Source organism: Plectropomus leopardus, chromosome 11 (genome assembly GCF_008729295.1).
Source record: "Plectropomus leopardus isolate mb chromosome 11, YSFRI_Pleo_2.0, whole genome shotgun sequence".
Classification (NCBI taxonomy): Eukaryota; Metazoa; Chordata; class Actinopteri; order Perciformes; family Serranidae; genus Plectropomus; species Plectropomus leopardus.
The window spans coordinates 22658621-22679232 of record NC_056473.1 but is presented as its reverse complement, the minus strand read 5'-3'; the positions used below and the strand labels follow the sequence as shown (position 1 = coordinate 22679232).

At 41.2% G+C, this 20612-nt stretch overlaps 1 protein-coding gene across 1 annotated transcript in view; it reads left to right on the top strand.

Moving 5' to 3' along the window:
* mrpl23 (mitochondrial ribosomal protein L23) overlaps window positions 1-20612 on the top strand; it is a 42017-nt gene that overhangs the window by 7133 nt on the left and 14272 nt on the right. The window contains exons 3-4 of the mRNA XM_042495423.1: window positions 6809-6891; window positions 13514-13587. Of these exons, the coding sequence (XP_042351357.1) occupies window positions 6809-6891; window positions 13514-13587 (157 nt within the window). The remainder of the gene's footprint in view (window positions 1-6808; window positions 6892-13513; window positions 13588-20612) is intronic.

Genomic DNA, 20612 nt, shown 5'->3' with positions numbered 1-20612 from the left:
CAAATACGATTCGCTAGTTTGCAACCAGAGGAATACAGATATATGTAGCGCATTATACTTTATTTACTGAAATTTCTAAAACTTCAGAAGATTTAATTAAACTTGTCATTTTAAAGTTGCGACAACTTCACAAAGTGAAGTTAATATGACTAAAATGTTCAATGCAATCAGTTTCCTATATTTTTTAAGTACCTTTTTTAAGTACCATCAACTTTTTAGATTTACAGTGTTAGACAATTCAGCTGTTTGTTTTTAAGGAATGCTTTTTTGAGACCACATTTCATAGTTTAAGTTCTTTTAGCCAGAGATGGTGAAGGTCTACCTGTGTACGCTTTTTCTATTTGTTAATGCATTTTTTTGTGTTTGGCATGTATGTCATCATATTTTCCTGTTATTGCCTTTATATAATTTTGTTACATAGCTGGTACAAAAGCAAATGCAACAGAGGATTCCTGCAAATCCTTTAACAGTCTTAAAAGGCATTAAATCAGTTGATCTTAATTTAAAAAAAATTTTTTTATAAAAGAATTCAGAATCTTTCAGAAGTCTTAAAAATGCAATGGAATGAAAAGTTGCATTTCATGAATTTTTTTTCTTATTTATTTATTTTTCTAATATTGTATTGCAAAATCTCAAAATAGTCAGTACTGTTTACTAGGGCTGGGCAATATATTGACATTAAGTCAATATTATTATGAAAGACTAGATATCAGTTTAGATTGGGGATATTTTAATATAGTAACTGTTGTCTTTTGTTGGTGCTAAAGGCTGTATTATGGTTAAGCTATGTAATTTTCCCAACTTACCAGATTGTTTTAGCTGTTTTATTATTTGCCGTTACCTACTTAGTCATTAACTCCACATTTCTGATGAATATTCATCAAAAATCTGATTGTGTAAATGTTAGATATAGGATCAACAGTCAACTCTACAATGTCATCCTATTTAAGATATCTTTGGTATTCAGTTGAAAATATTATAATATTTTGTCCATATCACCCTACCCCACCATCTATTTAAAAAAAGGACAAAAACAATGTACCAAATGCTCTCACATTTCGCAGATCAGGGTAGTGGGACCAACAACAGTCATGACACCTGGCATTTGTCACCAACAAACAGGTATTTCTCAGCTCTGCTCTACCCTTATCTCCGCCATGCCTACAAAGTCTTATTTTATGTTACCATAAACATTTAAGCAATTTGTCCCTAAACCTAAGTAATTTATGTTGAGTCAGGTTTTTTTCCTTCAGTTTTGTTTATTGTAAAATTGGCCTTTATTTTCATTTTGAGTGGCATTAAATGGCTGCATCCTCTTCTTTTCCATTTCCTTGTAATACTAAAAGTTGATGTGCCAACCAAAAAGGCTCCATAAAAAAAACCCAAATGTAGATGCAGCCCAGTTTCTATCAAACAAGGAACCACATTAAAAGCTTTCCAGTGGTTTGCCAAGTCAAGTTGCTAAAACAAGCAACCTTTCCAAGTAGGATTCATGGTAGCCACAAGAGGCACGATGGTCACTGAATCATCCCTGTACAAAGTTATGTTCATCCTAAAACAAGAAGGACATGGCAACAGCAACACCCCCGTTCTTTGGATCAAATGTTGTTATAGTGATTACTAATTCACAAGGACTATGGCATGGCATTCAGTTTATACAGTGGAGTACACCCACCATTTTTGAACCATGACTCACCATGATGGCCACTAATCCTACCCAAAGATAAAACCGAACTGCCAGATTAACAGTTTTTCATGTAACATTTATTCAGTGACACACTTTCCGACCGCTAAACCAACTGCTTATTCTTAGCCTGATAAAAGGATCTATATCAGTATGTCTTCCCACGATTAATTATAATGGGTCGAACTTGCAGGTGGTAGCAATGGACTGAGTACAGCAATAGCACGAACATGTTTGTACAGAGCGATTTGATCAGGTTACCAAATTTAAGATGTTTGTTAAAGGTCCAGTGTGTAGGATTAAGGTGGATGTATTGGCAAAAATGGAATTAAATATTAATAACTATGTTTTCCTGAGTGTATAATCACATGAAACAATGAATCATTGTATTTCCGTTACCTTACAATGAGCCGTTTATATCTTCAAAGAGAACAGATCCTCTTCCACAAAGTCCGCCATGTTGTTTTTACAGTAGCCCAGAACGTAAAAGTCAAACACTGGCTCTAGATGGGGCCATTTGCGCTTTTTGGTTGGCCATCGTAGTTCCCCTACATGTTTGGCACACCAAAGTAGTTTCAGTTGGTTGCAATCTGACACTTCACTGCGAGATAGTGGTGCTCCGTGGTCGCAAAAAGGGAAAACTGAAATGCCGAAGCGAGTCTCATGCCGATGGCTAAAAAATACCCAACTATATACAATTTAAACTCAATGTTCGTGATAAAGTCATTCCATACATCACATATTGAACAAACTGCGAATCATCGAGTATATTAGAATTCTTGCCCACTTCCGTTTCGATCACTTGGACTGTTTTTTTCAACATCAGTTACAAAAACAATTTACAGCCACTACAACTTTCATTAAGCTAAAACAGTCACGATCTGCTAAACCTCAGTGTTTCAGTCAATAATGTGCATTATTTGTGGATGAGGATTATTATGAGTTGGAAGCTGTATTATAGGGCATCTTTTATTTACAAAAGAGTCACCATCCGTTCACCTGGCAGATGTTCTTTAATCGACGCGACATGCAGTAGTCTCAGAGCTTTCAGAATACATTCACTTTCCTTATTGTCGAAGACTTTCAAAGGTGCCTCTGTCCTGTCTTGCCATTTTCTGACTGTGCCCTTTCACCTAATTCTCTCAAATGCTTTAGAGGCACAGGTGTAAATGGACTGCCCTAAACTACTGAAACTGATACAACTTCCTTGGCTCAGTGTGAGTAATCCCATATTTTAGAATAGGAAATGTCTAGGAGCATTAGAGTGATTGCTGTGGAAGAATTACTTTCTAGATCAGCTGATAGAGGTGTGGGCGTCAATTAGGGGTGGGCGATATCCCATATACGCGATGTATCACGGCGCTGTTCCACGTGGGATGTATAAAATGCCTTTTTTCGCAAACATTGAGTATAAATTGTCTAATTTTTTTAGCCACTGGTACGAGACTCACTTTGGCATGTTGTTTTCCTTCTCTAACCCATGGCTCTCTACCTCCCGCAGACACACACACACACACACACACAAAAAGCAGGGCTTTTGCAGAGCTCCAGACCGTGGCTATTTAGTCTCATTTTTGCGACCACAGAGCATTACTATGACTTGCAAGTACTTTCTATATATTAACTGAAGAGCTGTTAGTTTGTTTCCCGCTTACAGAGGATACATCATCACGTTCATTTAATACTTTTGTATTTTATTAGTTTACAGTAGTTTAGAACAGATTTCAAATATCAATATATTAATCGTTTAGCCTAAAAATATTGTGATATTATTTTAAAGCCATATCGTCCAGCCCTAGCTCCAGTCTGCAGATTGTTGAATCTGCTATATCGTCACTGACAAACAACTATGTCACTGTGAGTAAAAGCAAAAGCATGTTCACCCTATGTCTTCATCTGTGCCTACATCCCTTCAGAAACATTTTTAGCACTACTTCTTATTAGATTTAGGTCTTATATCTCCCATCTACACTTCCTTTTGAACAATGCAGAACAATATAACTTTTTTAAATTGTTTTTTGAAAATAATGCCTGTGTGCCTGTTTTAAACCTGCTCGGCTACAACCGACCATAATTGAACCTAATCCATTGTCTGCGTCATCTGATGCCTTTCTAGGTTTTTTGTTTGGAGTTCTTTCATCATCTTGGGCAAGGAATCTTTGTAGCATGTGTGTTTGTGTATAAATATATACCAGTTGCTGAGGAACGATGCCTTTTAGCCCTGGCAGTTGCTGGAGGCAGGTTTTCATTCTTCCAGTGAGGCAGAGGTGTGAAAGGTTAGCTTGTGGAGTCAGATGGGTGTTTAAACTGGGATGATGATCAGATGCTGCTTGCATCACTATTGGAGACACCACGCCCTTTGTCTAAGTTTAGCCTTGTTTATGTACTCACTTAACTTGACATTTTCTCCTCAGCTTTCAGCCCAAGGCTTTATCTCAGACTGGATTCTAGTTTTAGCTGAAATGTAAGTCTTGTATTGACTCAGGTCAGAGAAAAACTAATGTAACCCCTGTAAATGTAGCATTCAGCACTGGTGTATGTGTGAGTGTGGGTGTGTGTATTCATTGTTAATCTATATATATGTATACACACATATATACACATACATACGTATGTGTAAACATTCTTTTGTTTGTTAGATTTTGATTTAACTTATTACTGATATAGATCACTGATATTGCTACATGATCATTCATTAGTTTGTTATGTGTTTTTGGTTCTCTTTTTCTCGTTGTTTTATCATTTCATATGTCCACTTCAGCCATAGCTAAAATCTGTTCATTTTGAATATGTGCACATGCATTGGCATCTTTTGCAGAGTAATATATGAGCATGCTTGGGCATGTTTCATTTCCCTTATTCCAAAAATGATGTGCCTACTAAGCAGTTTACATAGCTCATGAAAATGAATATTTCACTAAAATTGCATTTACATGCATATGGCAAGGAAAGGTGGCTGGAGCTGCTTGTCATTTTGCTTCTTTGCATTAAAAACGGATGTTTTCAAAGTTTTCCACGGGTGGCAGACTTGTTGGACCATGTGAACACAGCCTTCCATTCCTTCAACTGCCTTCTTGAAAAGGTTGGTGTTGCGATATTTGCGCAAAATACTGTTGATATCCAAGTCTGTCATAATGTTAAAAAGTAGGTGGGTTTCTCCTCCTGACCAGAAATGTTGGCTTTTTTTAAGGCATCCCCACCAGCTTGTAAACTGTTGGTTTGTTTACAACACATCTATGACAACGTACAGAGCTGACAGTAAAGACAAGAAGCCATGTGTCATGAACTGGTAAAACCCCAAATGAGAGTAAGGATGCACAAAGAGTGCCCCTAAAACACATAAAATACCCGCATATCCCACATGTCTTAATCTGAAAATGCTATATTTGGAAAAAGGTCTAATTCAGAATATCCAAACGAAAAAGGCTTTTTACATACCCTGTAACAAATTCACAATATTGTCATATTCTGAATAATGGTGGAATATCAGTGTTCACGGACATGTAGTCTATGTTTGTGGTGACTGAATAATTTGAGTGGTAAAAGCAGTAGGATTTAGATTCTCCCCATTAATCAGGATCAGTGCTCCATCTGCTAATGATCCAGAGGAGACCTCACAGTCCCTGAGCCACTCTCCTCTCTCTTCCACTTTCCCGCCCCTGCTTTCTAGGAAAACCTGTCTCTCAGCGCTATCACTCTCTCTTTTTTCCTGTCTTGATCTCAAGTACCCTTTGGTCTGTCCGCTCTGCTTCACTGCCCTCCAGCACACACACTGTGAGGCGGAGGTTATGGGAGGAGGCGGGTGCAAATGGAGCAGAAAGGCGCATCTGCATGTCACATCAGAAACACATTTTTGTCCTGTCAACTGGGTAAAGGGAGAGAAATAGGCCTCAAAGGGCCTTAATGGGTTTGTTCACTCTTTTCTTCACACAGAAACTCCTTCACCTTAACACTCAGAGTGGTCCTGGACCAGCACTGGGTCTGAAAAGGAGAGCTCAGTGAGTGCTTAGTTCTCTCATTTCTCACTCTTGCCTGAAGTTGGTGTTTGGTAACAAAACCCTACCATACTCAAGAGTCACCACATCAAACCATCCCGCTTCTGTAATGGTGGAATCAAATGTGGAAATAGTTACCCAAGTATCGTAAATGTAAGCTTACCTCTCTTGATAAACACAACTTAGCAGGTCAAATGGAAGTGTTCTAGGTCTACATCAGTGCCAGCTTTGCCAAAATTCAGCGTATTATAGAGGAAAAGGCAATTGTTTGTACAGCATGGAAACATATATTACATCATTCTTAGGTACAAAGAGCCTTTGTGTTCACAGATGGGATTTTCTCATGCAAATGTTTGCCTGGCCAAATATTGTTACAGCAGCTCAAGGTATTGTGCTGTTTCCTCTGAAAAATAGGGAATATTACATTATACTTTTCTATCAAAGGAACATATGAGGTGATAGAAGACGCCATATCCGAGACACTCATGTCAGACCACAGCGTCGCTATTAAGCACTTTGTCAGACGCATTTGGGAAGTGCTCCCCACCAGGCTAATCCAATTGGCTAGATTGATTAGCAGTTAAAAGCCTTTCTTCCTCTGTTCGGAGCGATCCGTTCCAAATGCTGCCCAGTAAGCTAGCTTTAGCTGGGCTGACCCACCGGATCAGTTGGTGCCAGGCGCACTTCCTGTGTAGGGTTTCACCGGGTGCGATCAATACATGCAGACAGCTAATTGGATGAAGACTGACACTCACATTTCTCTTCTCTCCACTTTATGTTCCAGGGAATAAAAGCTGAATATAGGTTTATAGGGGAGTTTCCTGTCAGTTACAGGAGGTAATATAACAGCAGAGATGATGGGAATGCAGTGTAGAAATAGGCAGCATCACTTCTGTGTCTGTGTCAGTTAAGTCAACGTGGTGTTATTTTATGGTCAGTGATCCAGCATGCAGCGCCACAAGTGCTGGACTGAAACCTCAGATATCTTCCCACACTCCCTTACCGTCTCACACACACTCCAAATACTCCTTACCTCATACAAACCCTACCTTGTGTAACCCCTGTCCTCCTCTCTCTCCCCCTCTCCCTCACTATTTGTTTTTTCTCTTCTCTGTCTTTGTCTGGACAGAATGACCAAATATGATGTGAAGAACTACTTGGAGAAGATCTACAATGTCCCTGTAGGATCGGTCCGCACCAGGATACAGTTTGGTGAGTGTCTTCACTGCTTTGCACATGCATACAGAGAGCCATTGCATTTACAGAATGTGGAGAGGCTGAAACTAGCTCATGAAATATTTATATTTTGACTTATTGATAATGAAGGTACTACTGGACAATTGTTTTTTCACTCCCCAGCTAACAGTTAGTATTTATCTGAGTGTGAGATGTAGCTCACGTTACTCACAGGTGGGGTACCATACACATTTGAGCCTGTGCCGGTACTGATACCCAACAGTACTATTTTTGTTGGTCCTTAGCTTTCTCTTTAACAACAAAAGTTTAATACATTTTTTAACTGGGTGCAGGGGTTATGTAGTGAACTTAAATGCGATTTTTTTCCTCTGCTCTTATCTAATCACACAAAGAGCTACCCTGCTGTCTCTGTCTGTCTGCCTGCTTGTGTGTATGTATGTGTGTCTGGTTTTCTAGCATGATACTAAGCTATTGTTAAAATAATGCAGAAAAGAAAATAGATCATACGCAGAAAACATCACGGCAGATCGGTGCTGCAGCGATAATTTTGGCTTGCTGGGAAGCCGAGGTAGCTCTGTGGCTGACTTCCAGGCTTCAGGGCACTTTACGGCACTTCGGCCTCTTGTTCTTGTCTTAACTTTGCGATTTCACCCAGATGCACTCTCAGGTACCGACATTTGACACAGATGGATTTAACATGAATCAGCACACCGTAGTACCAAACTTGAAACTTTTAGATAGGTAAGATTTATAGATCGTTCTCTTATTTTTACATTTAATGGTATTGTTCAAATCATACTCTGCGAGTCCTAAATGTTGTTACACACACAGAAATTGTAAAATATTTTAATTCAGTTCATTTACCTACAATTGTATTTATCCCTGTAAGGGAAACTGTATGCAGCAATTGTAGTTTTGGTTCACTCAGGCCTGAAGTGACTCTTGAGGTCGATGGCATAATTGGCATAAACATTTGCTCTCTGGAGGTCTGTGCCGTGATATGGCTCTTTGTTTCCTGTATGGAATGTATTTTGTTTGTTGCATCACATTAAGTGGACTAAGTATGAGGCATGCTGGAGGGTAAAAACCCCACAATGTCGACATTGTTCTCTGAGTCACTGACCTTATGACTAGGAAAACTATTGGTGGAAGAACATTACACACACCATGACTGTACAGCTATGTAAAGACATGGAGTCCATCCAAACTGTTGAGACAGGGTTAAGTCAGTGGTGAAAACACTTGATTCATGGTATGCAATACCAAGCCACAAACATTTCATCCAAATTAAAATCCTAAAGTTGTACTGCAGCTGTTGTGAGTAAATCGAGCAAATGGTGCGCACACACACACACACACACACACACACACACACACACACACACACACTCGGTATGCTAAGCTCTTATCTTCCACCCTAAATTAAATTCTGCCTACGCAAACACTGAAGTATATAATTTGATTAAAAATATAATAATTACAATCCAATACATTATCCTGTAAGGCATATTGTGCTGGAATTTTACATGAAACTATTTTATACAGTGATATACAAGACAACTCACGACAGTCTAATATTGAAAATATACTGTGAAACAGGTTTTCAGGCAATGTGTGCAGCCACGTCTCTAATTACAATGTGTCTTTGAAGTATCAAACATTCACTATCTGTACAGATGACAGATGGCTGTAAGAAGTTATAAGTAGCTGTGGTCAACTTTTTCATGTTGCAGTGGATTCCAGTGATGCAAAGTTTACACAGAATAAAATGGTATCAAAGCATCCATTGAAACTTCTCACACTACTACTGCATAATCCCCCTCTCGCTATCCATCCACATTCTCAGTAAGTCGAGAACGCTTATAATTTCGTAAAAAAATTGACAGATGTATCGTCATTATTGTTCTCACGTGGACACAGTTGTTATTTATTTAGTTATTTGAATATTTGTTATTCACTCAGTTATTTAGTTTGTAGCTGCGATCAGTAGCTCTATAACTTGCTTGTCAGTCAGTTTTTTCTTTTTTTTTTTTTGCTAATTAGGCCAGTAATGTTCAGAATTCTGAGCATATAGAACAATTACTGTACATATGTCTTAAATTGCTATATAATAATCTTCATTTAAATAAAACACTTGAAATAGAATAACTTTAAATAAGCTGAATGAAAAAGCAATCCATTGAACACAGTGACTCATCAGAGGTTTAATGGCAGAGGAAAAGGCCTCGGTGAGCCAAGTGTCACTGTAAAGTACTCTGTGGACACATCCAGGAATTCAACAAGCTCGTTATCCACCGTCTGGCTCACCGTGGTGTTCATTTAAATAAAACACTTGAAATAGAATAACTTTAAATAAGCTGAATGAAAAAGCAATCCATTGAACACAGTGACTCATCAGAGGTTTAATGGCAGAGGAAAAGGCCTCGGTGAGCCAAGTGTCACTGTAAAGTACTCTGTGGACACATCCAGGAATTCAACAAGCTCGTTATCCACCGTCTGGCTCACCGTGGTGTTGTGAGGCGTTTCTCTGGTCTGATCTACGATGAGACCCATGGTGTGTTGAGGGTCTTCCTGAAGAACGTGATCCGTAATGCAGCGGCATAACTACACTGAGCTTGCCAAGAGAAGAGCGTGACTGCTCTGGATGGTGGCGTTTGCTCTGAAGAGGCAGCTTTCAGTAGATAAATAGATAAATTTGTGATTAAAATCCTTGAATCTGGTCTGCATAATAGACGTTTATATTTAACTTGTCCTGGCAACATTTCTTACAGGTCACACTAGGCTTCTTAATATGTTATTAATAAATTAATTTATTTATTTGGGATATTTCCCACCCGACATTTTGGCTGTTGAGATATGGATATGCCGGCCAACTTAAACCCTGATTCACAGACTTGCACAAGACAAATGGATGCATGTGTGTACATATTCACAACAATTGCAAATTTGTGCTTGTTACCGAAAATTTGTAATACAAAGTCTAGGGTCTGAAATACTTTTGATAGTTTTGGAAACTGCAGGAACTTTACTGTTCTAAATGTTTTTGGCGTGTTAACCTACTTGACAAAACGCTAAGCGGTGGTTAGCGGTGATTAGCAATTTCAGCTCGCGATGTAGACGGTCTTCCCATTGACATGCAGCAGCAGGAGTGTTTTCCAGCGGCTAGTTGCGGTAGTGGTTAGCGTGCCTGGCTCTCCTTTCCCCCTAACACACACAGCTGCTTATCTGACAATCTGCTGCTGCAGCATTCCAGCCTCCAGCTGTCCCAGGACACCCCACGCTCCCTCCACACAAACACATACTATTCACTTACAAACCTCAAGCTTCAGGGCCCTTAGTGCCCCATCCCCTCCACACACACTCCAAAGCCCCCCTCCTTGTCAAGGATGATCAGAGAGCCTCAGTCAGTGTTATTTCATTGACTTAATAATCCTCTTGTCTTTTTATAGGGGGAGAAAACTGCTCAGATTAGCACAGACTGATTTTGGGGCTCCCTACAAGTTTAGGAATTTGCAAGTTCACTGAAGAACAGAAGTACTGTAGAAGACATGTGGGTGGCTTTAGGTTAAGGAGACTCTGGACATGCTGAGAAGAGGAGGCACGAGCTCCCTCTCATGCGCCTGAAGGGCCGCGAGGAGCCCCCTCTACCTCTGGAGTAGAGACTGGGAAGGAGACGGGGAGGGAGGGAGGAGGAGAGAGGCGCCTAGCTTAGCCTAGCCTACAGTTTGGAGGACCCATTAACGCTGTTTATTAGGATTGTGTCATTAAAAGCGTGGGGAAAAGGAAAGCCCCTCGGGAGGGTGGGAGGAAGGAAAGCAGTGAACTGTGGGGGGACAGAGAAGAAAGGGCGGCTCAGGGCCCCCGGTGATCCCGAGGTGCGTCAGCGAAGGTATCCCTGTCTGCGTCAGGAGTTCCACTCCATTGGCAGCATAAAGACGGCAACAGGCAGCGCCGAGTGAGGGGTGCAAACGACCCTTTCTTCCCTCCATGGGCGGCAGGGGTATTTTGGAAGGAGTTGCCATGGTTACCCCTCCAGCCTGGGATTTGTAACGTGATAGCTGGCTGCCAAACCGCAATCTCAAAGTGGGAGAAATTGTGCTTGCGTTTGCGAGTGTTGCATGAAAGCTCCGTCTGTGTGTCTGTATGTGTTCAGAGAGGCCTGCGTGAATTAAGAGAAAGACTTTTGAAGGTGTGCAAGTGTGTGTTTCTTGTGTGCGTTTTGTTCCTTGGGGGGGCGGACAGGTTAGTGTCGTACCTTGCGCTTTCACAGGTCGTAGCCTTTCCCTGTGGAACAATCTTACACATACACACGCACATGCACGCACACGCACACGCACAGGGGCACACACACTTTTCGTTACCTCTGTCTCCCACTCACACAGGGGCCTCCAGTTAGCCAGGGGAGCGTGGAGGGGGGGTGTTTTACAACCCTGCTCAGGGCTTTCCCTGAGCACTGGACTGCCTGGCTAGTGATTACTAGCTACACACACGACACACATGCATAGACACACGCGCGCGCGCGCGCGCGCACACACACACACACACACACACACACACACACACACACACACACACACACACAAATGACTCATTACAGCGGAATGTTTCCCTTGTTTTTCATGTCATAAACCGTTCCCATGGCAATGGAAGTTACTCAGAGGGCCTGTTGACTTGACCGCCGGGGTCTCACTGAGATTAGAGTTCCAAGGCAGAGATGAAACGTTTGATGCCGCTGTCATTATCCATCATTGATAGTAGAGTTTTAGTCTTAACGTAAAGATTGAGATACCTGTGTGTTGCGCAGTAAATTTAACTTTTGACTTATTTGAAGCCAGACTCCTAGCCTGCCTCTGCACTCACACAAACGCGCACATACCACACACACACTCAGCAGCTCACAGAGTCCCCTCTCTTCCAGACTTGGAAAGGTCTGACAGGAGAGAGGATGATGTCATTATCATCTCCAGCTGGGGAAGAGGTTAACCTGCCTTCCACAGTCAACAAGATCAGCCTCTGCTCCCCCAAACAGACACACAAAATATTCTCTGCTCTGCAGGGAAATGAACAAATATGCATAGTGAAATATCTGTTGTTCAGATAGGAATGAAACGTAATGCGATTGCTGTGCAGGTAGTTAGATATCTCACAAAAAATTTGAAGTAGATCTTTGTACCTTTATTTTGATCTGATTTTTATAACTGGTTTTATAACTGGTTGACACTAAAAACATACCTTCATGGACCTGGATGCATACATTTCTTATACTACTTATCTTGTGATGTCAGGTAAATATCATATTCGTACTGATGTACTCCCTCTTTCACCGTGTTCATATATAACTTAGCCAACTACATCAAGTCACTAAATATATTGAAAAATGAAAAGTAAGAATACCAAGTTAGGTCTTTTTCTGTGTGTTTCTCTTACCTCCCTCCTTTGTCCTCTTTTGTTTACCTGTTTGGTTCTCTCTTTGTTTGTTTTGTTGCCTTTTTGTTTAAAGAAAATCCCCTTTTCAATGGTTTTCCAATGTAATGGTAACAGTTTTTTTTGTATTTGATCATGTTGCAGCTTTATTTTCACTAATGCTGCTAAATTCTATCATTGTACATCCATTCCAGGACTTGTTTTGTGTATTTTCCTGTCTAAAATAAATAAATCAAAAATAACAAAAACAAAAGAAAACAAAGAAAGATACTTAGATGTTGGGATATTGCTTGAGTCATTTTGCTCATCAAGTCACCAAGGGGTGGACTTACATCTGATGGTTACTTTCTGGATTAATCAATTTTTCATTTAGTTTTAATCACATTAGAAAACATTGAACAGTGTCTATCACTAAAACTTAGAGCCCTCGGCGATGCCATAAAACGTCTTTTTTTTATTTAACCAACATACAAAAACTAAAAAATATTTAGTTTGCATTATTGTAAAGATGTTCACATTTCAAAAGCTGGAAAGATCATATGTAGGGTTGCAGCAGTATGCCGGTTTCTAGGTACCATATAACTATGGTATGAAAATAAAAATGCAATCTCACACAGTGTCACCTGTGCATGTGCATGTTCTTTCCCCTTTGACTGTGTCATACTTTTAAAGTGAAACTATGATATTTTCCGAAATGGTTATCGTACCGTGTAGCCCGTGTACCGTGTGTCTCATACTGTTGCAACCCTAATTCAATATTTAGAATTTTTGCTTTAAAAATGACAAATAATTAATTTTCAATGACAGAGTTCCCATTTCCTCAACGAATTAATTAATCAACTAATTCTTGTAGCTCTGAACAGTAATAATCATTACAACTGTTGAAAAAAAACCCACGTCTCACCCAGTAAATTAGAAACTTTTTTGAAATTGATTTACGTAATAACATTGATGCAAAAACACCAGCAGTCATGCTCACTTATTTTCAACATTGCCCTCCAAGACCTATCTAGAGATTTTATAGTCAGAGCGACCTCAGCTCTCTCTACCCGTCCACATTTTTCAATTACCTTCATGGTTTATCGTCATAGTGCCCAACCCCAATCTTACCATAATCACAAATGTCGTCATCATCAGTGTCTCACAACCAAAATTTGCTCATGTTTAGTCATTCTTGTTTGCCAACAAATACCTGCTGTTTTGTGTTTCCCAGGCAACAACAGGAAGAGGAATCACATGAACCAGAGGGTTAAGCAGCCTGACTATAAAGTAGCCTATGTTCAACTGGTGAGTTGGCACAAACACAAACACGCACACACACACACACACTCATCCACCCTGTTCTTCTTGTCTCTTCCGGTTGGTGTGTTTGAGTAGCATTAGCTCATATTCTCCTGTCATTTACACAATAACTTACTCTCTAACTCATCCCTCTATATTTTTATCTTATTGCGGGGGCTGTATTATTAAACACAACACCCCAGGGGAGAAAGGGAATTTCCATATCATCAAACGATAACTGCAGTGATATCCAAGTGGAGAAGTTCCTGCCAAAACACCCGTTCGACCAATCGTGAGCAGCTCCATTGAATGTGAGCACATGGATTTGCACACACAGCTGTCAATCATGGCCTCTTCGTTTAATTTAATAACCATTAAAACCAAACTTATCATAAAAAATGTACTTGAACAAACATCAGGATAATGTGAAAGACCTTCAGTGACAGAAACCAACTTTGAGAGAAATGTATTTGGTGTGTACTTTGAGTTTTTAGTTTGGCCTATGTCCCATTTACTAACATGGAGGGGCGGGCTTTATTACCTATACTGCAGACAGACACCAGGGGGTGATGGAGATAGAAAAGCTTCACTTAGAGGGAACTGTCATGTTTTCCATCTCTACATGCAGTCTTTGGTTACAGCCATCTCCAGAGCTGCTATCCGCAAACAGTCAGTTCAACGTCTGCCTGGTAAGCTTTACAATTGCAGCAGCAGCTAAAACTGTCCCAGCAAACTCACAGCGACACATAAACGGCTCAACTCTGTCGTTAAACTCGTTGATAAAAAGCCATGTGATGTGAACAGTTTGCCCAGTCACTGTGTGTGCGGCCGGGCAGACTCTCACAGTTGTCCCCACTCACACTCAGCCACAGCAGCAGCTTCAGTTTCTGTGGTCATCAGACAACCTAAAGTCAACCAAATATTGGTGTCTGACAACGGTGATGGCCAGCTTGGTTGTTTTAAGGGGATAAAGAGAGGTGTTGTGTCGGTACACAGGGTGCCATTAAACGAGCATCTCTATCCATCTCTCTCTCCCCCCATGTCTCTCTCTCTTGATCAAGAAATATGGGTATTGAATAAAGTATTCTGTTGGTAGCAGTACACTTTAAAGGTATAGGTATCTTAATTTTTTACATGATACCCAGCCCTAATGAACTGACACGCATCATAAATGAACATCAGAGAGCACACTTGCGTTAAAAAGAGTTGGGTTTCTTAACCTGCCATTTAAAAGTTCACATGAGAAAGCCTCTCGTGCACACATATCATGTAGATGCACACAAATCATTCAGCCCTACTTTAAATCTCTCTCCTGTGTGGTTCACACACTCTGGCTGCCCTCTTGAGAGAGCAAGAGTCAGGGTTCTTGCGGGGCCTGAGGGTGAAAGGTCGTCTTAAGTTACATGCCAGACTCATTACAGGAAATATTGAGATATGGTTATTACCTGGTGTCTCTCTTTTTTCTGCACTTGTGTGCCTTAGATGGAATTTGAGCAATCATTTCCACGTAGTGTGTTTGTGTGCGTCTGTCTTTAAAGGGACACTCCCGATGGTGGCGTGCCAGCACACACTCCCTCACTGGGTCAAAGCCACTGCCTTCACACCTGTGTTTGAGGTGAGCTTTGGGTCAGGAAGGCCCATTCCCTGCACGTCTTGCCAATGTTTGAAGTCGGTGACTCTTTGAAATCAAACAAACCTCCCTCGAAATGTCAAAAAAAGTCACTGTTTTAATGTGCCTTTGATGCAGACGTGAAAAGCAAGGGGCCTTTGTTTTGTGCCTGGCGTTTTGATCTTGCCCAGATAAATCAACAGTGGTGTAGACGCTTGTTTACGCTGCGCCGCCCACCCGACTGGGAGCCATCAATCTTGAAATGGATGAATAATGAAAATTGTCTAAACACGACAATTTAAAAGAGGATACATAATTGAAGCAGCCATGAATCTTTTAAAGGGGAGACTTCCTCTTGTCTGACACCAAGGAAGTGGCCTGTGATTTTGTGTGCGTCTGGAATTCCTAGCGGAGTCACTAGTGATGCTTCTGTCTCACCAAATGCACACGACGATGATAGGTGTGAGGATGCAGAACAACACACACACACACACACATCTGTGACTGTGACTGTGACATGTGTGCGTCAGTCATGCATGCACAGCCCCAGAGGACGGTTGTTTTTCCTCGAGTGTCATTCGCTCTGTAGTTACAGAACTTTCTGAAGATTTCTGAAGTCATGCTCATTTGATGTTGAACAGCGGGCAGAAAATACTCAGATGCAGGCTCTTTGTGCCTAAAATGGCTTGATATAAAACCGAATATCCGGCCGATTTCTCTGGCAGGTTTTTGGAAAAAACATTCTCTCCCAACTCCCTTTCCTACCTCTCTCTCTCTCTCTTTCTCTCTTTCTTTCTTTCTTTCTCTCTTGTGTACGCACACAAACACTCACACAAACTCACACACACAGAGCCCCAGAAAACCCTCCTTTCTTTTGCAGCGGTGGGTAGAAAACAAGATTGTTCCTAATTGACTCCACATGTGGGAGAGTGTTCTGTGGGTCGATGCTCACACCGCGGTCCCCCCATTCTACCCTCATCCTTCCCTCTCCCCCTGCCCCCTCCATCAGCTAATATTGCAGCAGTAATACTCTCTCTCTCTCTCTCCCTCTCCCTCTCCCCCTCTCTCTCCCCCTCTCCCATTCCTTACTCTTGGTTTGTGGTCGAGGGGAGGCCTCCCGTTAGCGGGGTTCCGTGACGGCCATTTTCCTCAGGCTTAGGGGGGACCCCAGTAACAGGGGAAGAGATAGCGTCTGCATGTGTGAAATGTGCAATGTGTGTGGGAAAGTGTGTATGTGTGTGTGAGAGGGGCTCACACAGGGGGAGGTGACTAAGGGCATGATGGAGTCATGCCAGAGCAGGGAGGTCCAGAGACGGGGCAAAGTGATCAGGAGCAGGGGGAAGAGGCTGTGTGGTGCTGTGTGTGTGTGTGTGTGTGTGTGTGTGTGTGTGTGTGTGTGTGTGTGTGTATGTGTGCTTGTGTGTGTGTGTGTGTGTGTGTGTGTGTGTGTGTGTGTGTGTGTGTGTGTGTGTTTTGGGGGTGGGGGGGGGGGTACTGGTGGTTGGGTGACAAAAACAACAGTACAAAAAGAAAAATCTTGAGTCTATCAGACTGCTTTTAGGTCTGGCTACACATCAGTGGGACTGGTGTGTACAGAGTTAGACTGCTTTCATGCACAGCTATGACTAGCTGAATCTAAAAGGGCTTACTCTAACCGCTACGCTCGGGGTAACACTTGTTTACGATTTTTCGCATTCAGCTCATACTGTTCTGTGTATTTGATGCTGTAAAGGGCTGATATTGGAAAATCCAATTATGCATTGTACTTTTTGACCTCTGTAGACATGACTTCATGTATAGTAGGTGTAATTAGATTTCTTGTCTGGTTCTCTACGCCTTTTTGCAATAACATTTTCCTCAGGTTTCTTAAGAATATTGTAGTATTTACAAAGCAAATCACATGACCTTTATTATGAGAAAAACCTGTTGTGTTTTTGCAAAAAAAAAAATCCTCTTTCAAAGTTGGTTTGAATGTACCCGGTAGGGAGGAGAGCTTTTTTTTTCTTTTCTTTTTTTTTTTTTGCAGCCAATCATGTTCATAATGCATGTCAGACCCTGTGGTTTACCCTCATTAAATTCTCTTGGCCCATCTCACAGCTGAAGTGCACCGTGCCACCATTTCCAGTTAAACCTTACTTCCATTTGAAACCTTGGTAAACCCAATCTGGTGCTTTTCATACAGAAGAAACAAAGAAAGCACTCAACTCCTGAAATTATAGTCATTTTTGAATGTTTTCAGTCACTGTTCGGCAACATTATTGCCAGTCAAACATTTACGATAGGGTATTCTCTGCCTGGCATGCAAATGAAAAGGCTGTGGTGAGTTTTGGTCAGAGGAGGAGTTATTTTCTCTCTTTGGAGTGGCAGCTAGTTTGCAAGCGAGCTTTGCTGGCTGGTGCCAGCTGCAGCACTTCAGTAGGCTGAGTGCTCAGAGTGCATATTGAAAGCTTCCGGAGGGTGACGCTGTGAATATATGAATGGGATGCCTGACCAGTCTCAGCATTTCTGAATGATCCAGTTTAGTGCCACATTGTGTTGTAAATGTCAAATGCATGCTGTAAAACTACCAATGGCCAATCAGCAGATAGTCTACAGCTGGTTGGATTGTTCACCTGACAACATATTGAAAGATAACTTTATAAACTTTAATTTATTCATTTTTTATTTCATTTGCAGTTATGAGATTGAAACCATTGAATTAAAGGGAACAGCTTTGAACATATTTGGAAAATTAGAAAATTGGAACTGAAGCACCCAATCCGGTGCTTTTCATACAAAAAGAGAGCACTCAACTCCTGAAATTATCAGCATTTTCAGTCATTGTTCTGCAAGATTATTGTTGCAAAATTATTGGAACTTATTCCTAAGTTATTCCTAAAATCATTTTCTTGAAAGACTGTGACGATATGCGTGTAAAGAAAGGAATCTGAGACATTTTCCTTGAGTTGTTTTCAGAGGTCAGAAGGGAGGAGCAGCAGTTTGTGTTCTTTGTGTGTTGAGCACCGCATGGCACATCCAGGCACCTGTGGGATGCTTGCAACCATTTAGCATGAAAATCCACACTGGCTAACTGTTGTTTGACAGTGTGTATAAACCTAATAACAGAGATTAAGAGTCCATGAGCATCAACAGTCATCTGGTCTCACTGATGAGCATCAGCGTAAGTCCATCCCATTGTGGGGTGTGGTAGTACAAATCCCACACAGGCTCCATTCAGAGAGTTTATCTGCAGACAAAAGTTCACTTCATACAGTGAGAGGAGAGTCTGCATCAGGGCGAAAGTAGCGAAAGTAGATGATGAGTGAAAACTCTGCAGCAGAAGGGAGAGTAGGCACACAGATGGTCGAAGGTGTTGTCACGATGCCGACCTTTAGCTGTCATGAAGTGAGCAGCCAGTTTTGTTTACACATAAACCAATGATGTCACTACTCTGATAGTAGTCACGATCTAGTTCTTCACATCTGAGGGCAGCTTAGATGCATTCACTCATGTCTTTAAATCATAATTTCCTTTATATTCAAATATTAAGTTTAGGGTGAGTTTTAGTAATTTTTGTTTGAAAGTCGCATCCATTCCTATTAATTTAAAGAGGTTGTATTTAATTCCTTAAGTTCCAAACACACTTAAACATGTTAACCCTTTTTATTCACGTGGGGACATTTACACATATTAAGAGCATGCACACAAAACAGCTCATTAAGCCAATACGTATTCTTTATCATTGGTTGTTTAAGTTTTCATAAAAGTAGTAGATCAAGGTCTCTCTCCAGGGCCTCGATCACTGACAGCAGTGCAGTAAACCAGTTGCACCAGTCACATTGCTCTGCACCCCAAAGCAGAGTCCCAACTGACGACCACAGAACAAAACAAGATATGGGGTTGGACCAACAGTTGTAGAATAAGTGGTAGCTTCATTCAAATTGCTCATTTCCCGTGTTACTCTCAGTTGCTTTCTCCAACCCCGCCTGATCCACGGGGAAAGGCATCATTTGTAGTGAAAGAGAGCCGAGAGTAAGAGACAAACAAACAGAGGGAGAGACTTAATGGCAAACATGGAGGAATTGTGACACAGCTGAATAGGGGGGAGAGAGAAAGAAACAGCTGTATTGAGAGTGATTATGAGAGGGAAGCTGTGGCCAAGTCTGGCTGTCCTCTCTGTTTGACTGACACTAGATGGCAACGTTTTGCTACACAGCTTTTCTCTCTGGCCTCCCTTCATCTCCTATCTGTTATTGACTCCTTGTTGCTTAACAATAGACCCTCTAGGGTTGTGTGTGTGTATGTTTGACTGTGTGTATCTGGCTGGGCTGAGGAGTGATGGTGGAGAGGGGTACGGGATAGGGGGTGCAAAGATCCCCCTCTCCAGTTCCTGAAGCCCTGGCTCTCTTGAGCTGGAGGTGCTGAATCAGGCGTTCAGGCCGAGGGGGGAAATCTTGCTTATCTGTGTGGAATTTTATTATTTTCAACTATTTGGATCATGATGGCTCCCGCTCTCCTTCCCTCCCTCTTCCTCCTTTCCACCTTGTCACGCAAACACAGTCTTTCCTCATGCAGCCTTGTCTGTCTGTCTGCCGCTCTGCTTCCTTCCCTTCCCTGTGCTGCCTCACCCTCGCTTATCATGCCAATTAACATTTTTAACTTCTGCCACTTTCCCCCCGGTGCTTTCTCCTCCTCTGCCTCTGTCTCATGTTTCTCTTTCACACAGGGCTGGACAGTTCATCACATGAAAACTGAAATATCAGTTCATATCACTAGTTATTCATACACGACAATGTTTCTCTTGTATGCTTGGCTGCATGTAGCCTAGAATATAGTGGCTTATAATTTGAAACTTACTCTTCACAGCAAAGGGCATCTCCTTATGTTTTCCTTGCGGGCATAATTAGTTAAAAACAATTCTAATGTTGAACAAGAAGTCCACGAATTTAGAGGAAGCACATTGCACTGTCAAAAGATCTATCTATCTATCTATCTATCTATCTATCTATCTAATCTAATCTATCTAATCTATCTATCCATCAATATACAATATATCTATATTTTGTTTTGGTTTTTTTTTGTCATCACAATGTCAACTTATTAAGTAAAATAATTTTGAAAATAATTTCCTTTCATTTCATATATCCCATAGACGCTTTAGGAAAATTACAGAAAAAATGCTCAGTCCTTCAGTTCATTCAGCTTTTTATATTTAAATTTTCTTAGTTCAGTGATACCCTTCTCTGCATATTCATAGCGCTGTTGAAGAAAGCACAATGCTATTGTCTAACAAAGCAAACAAAGGTGATTTTCTACAATGATATTACACTGAAATGTAACAATACTGTTCTTTTGTTAACGGAGCAAGCAATCAGTTGAACCTACAGCCAAAAGTGACTAATGACAGCCTCTGCCGGTCACATGCCCCTTGTCATGCTCGTAC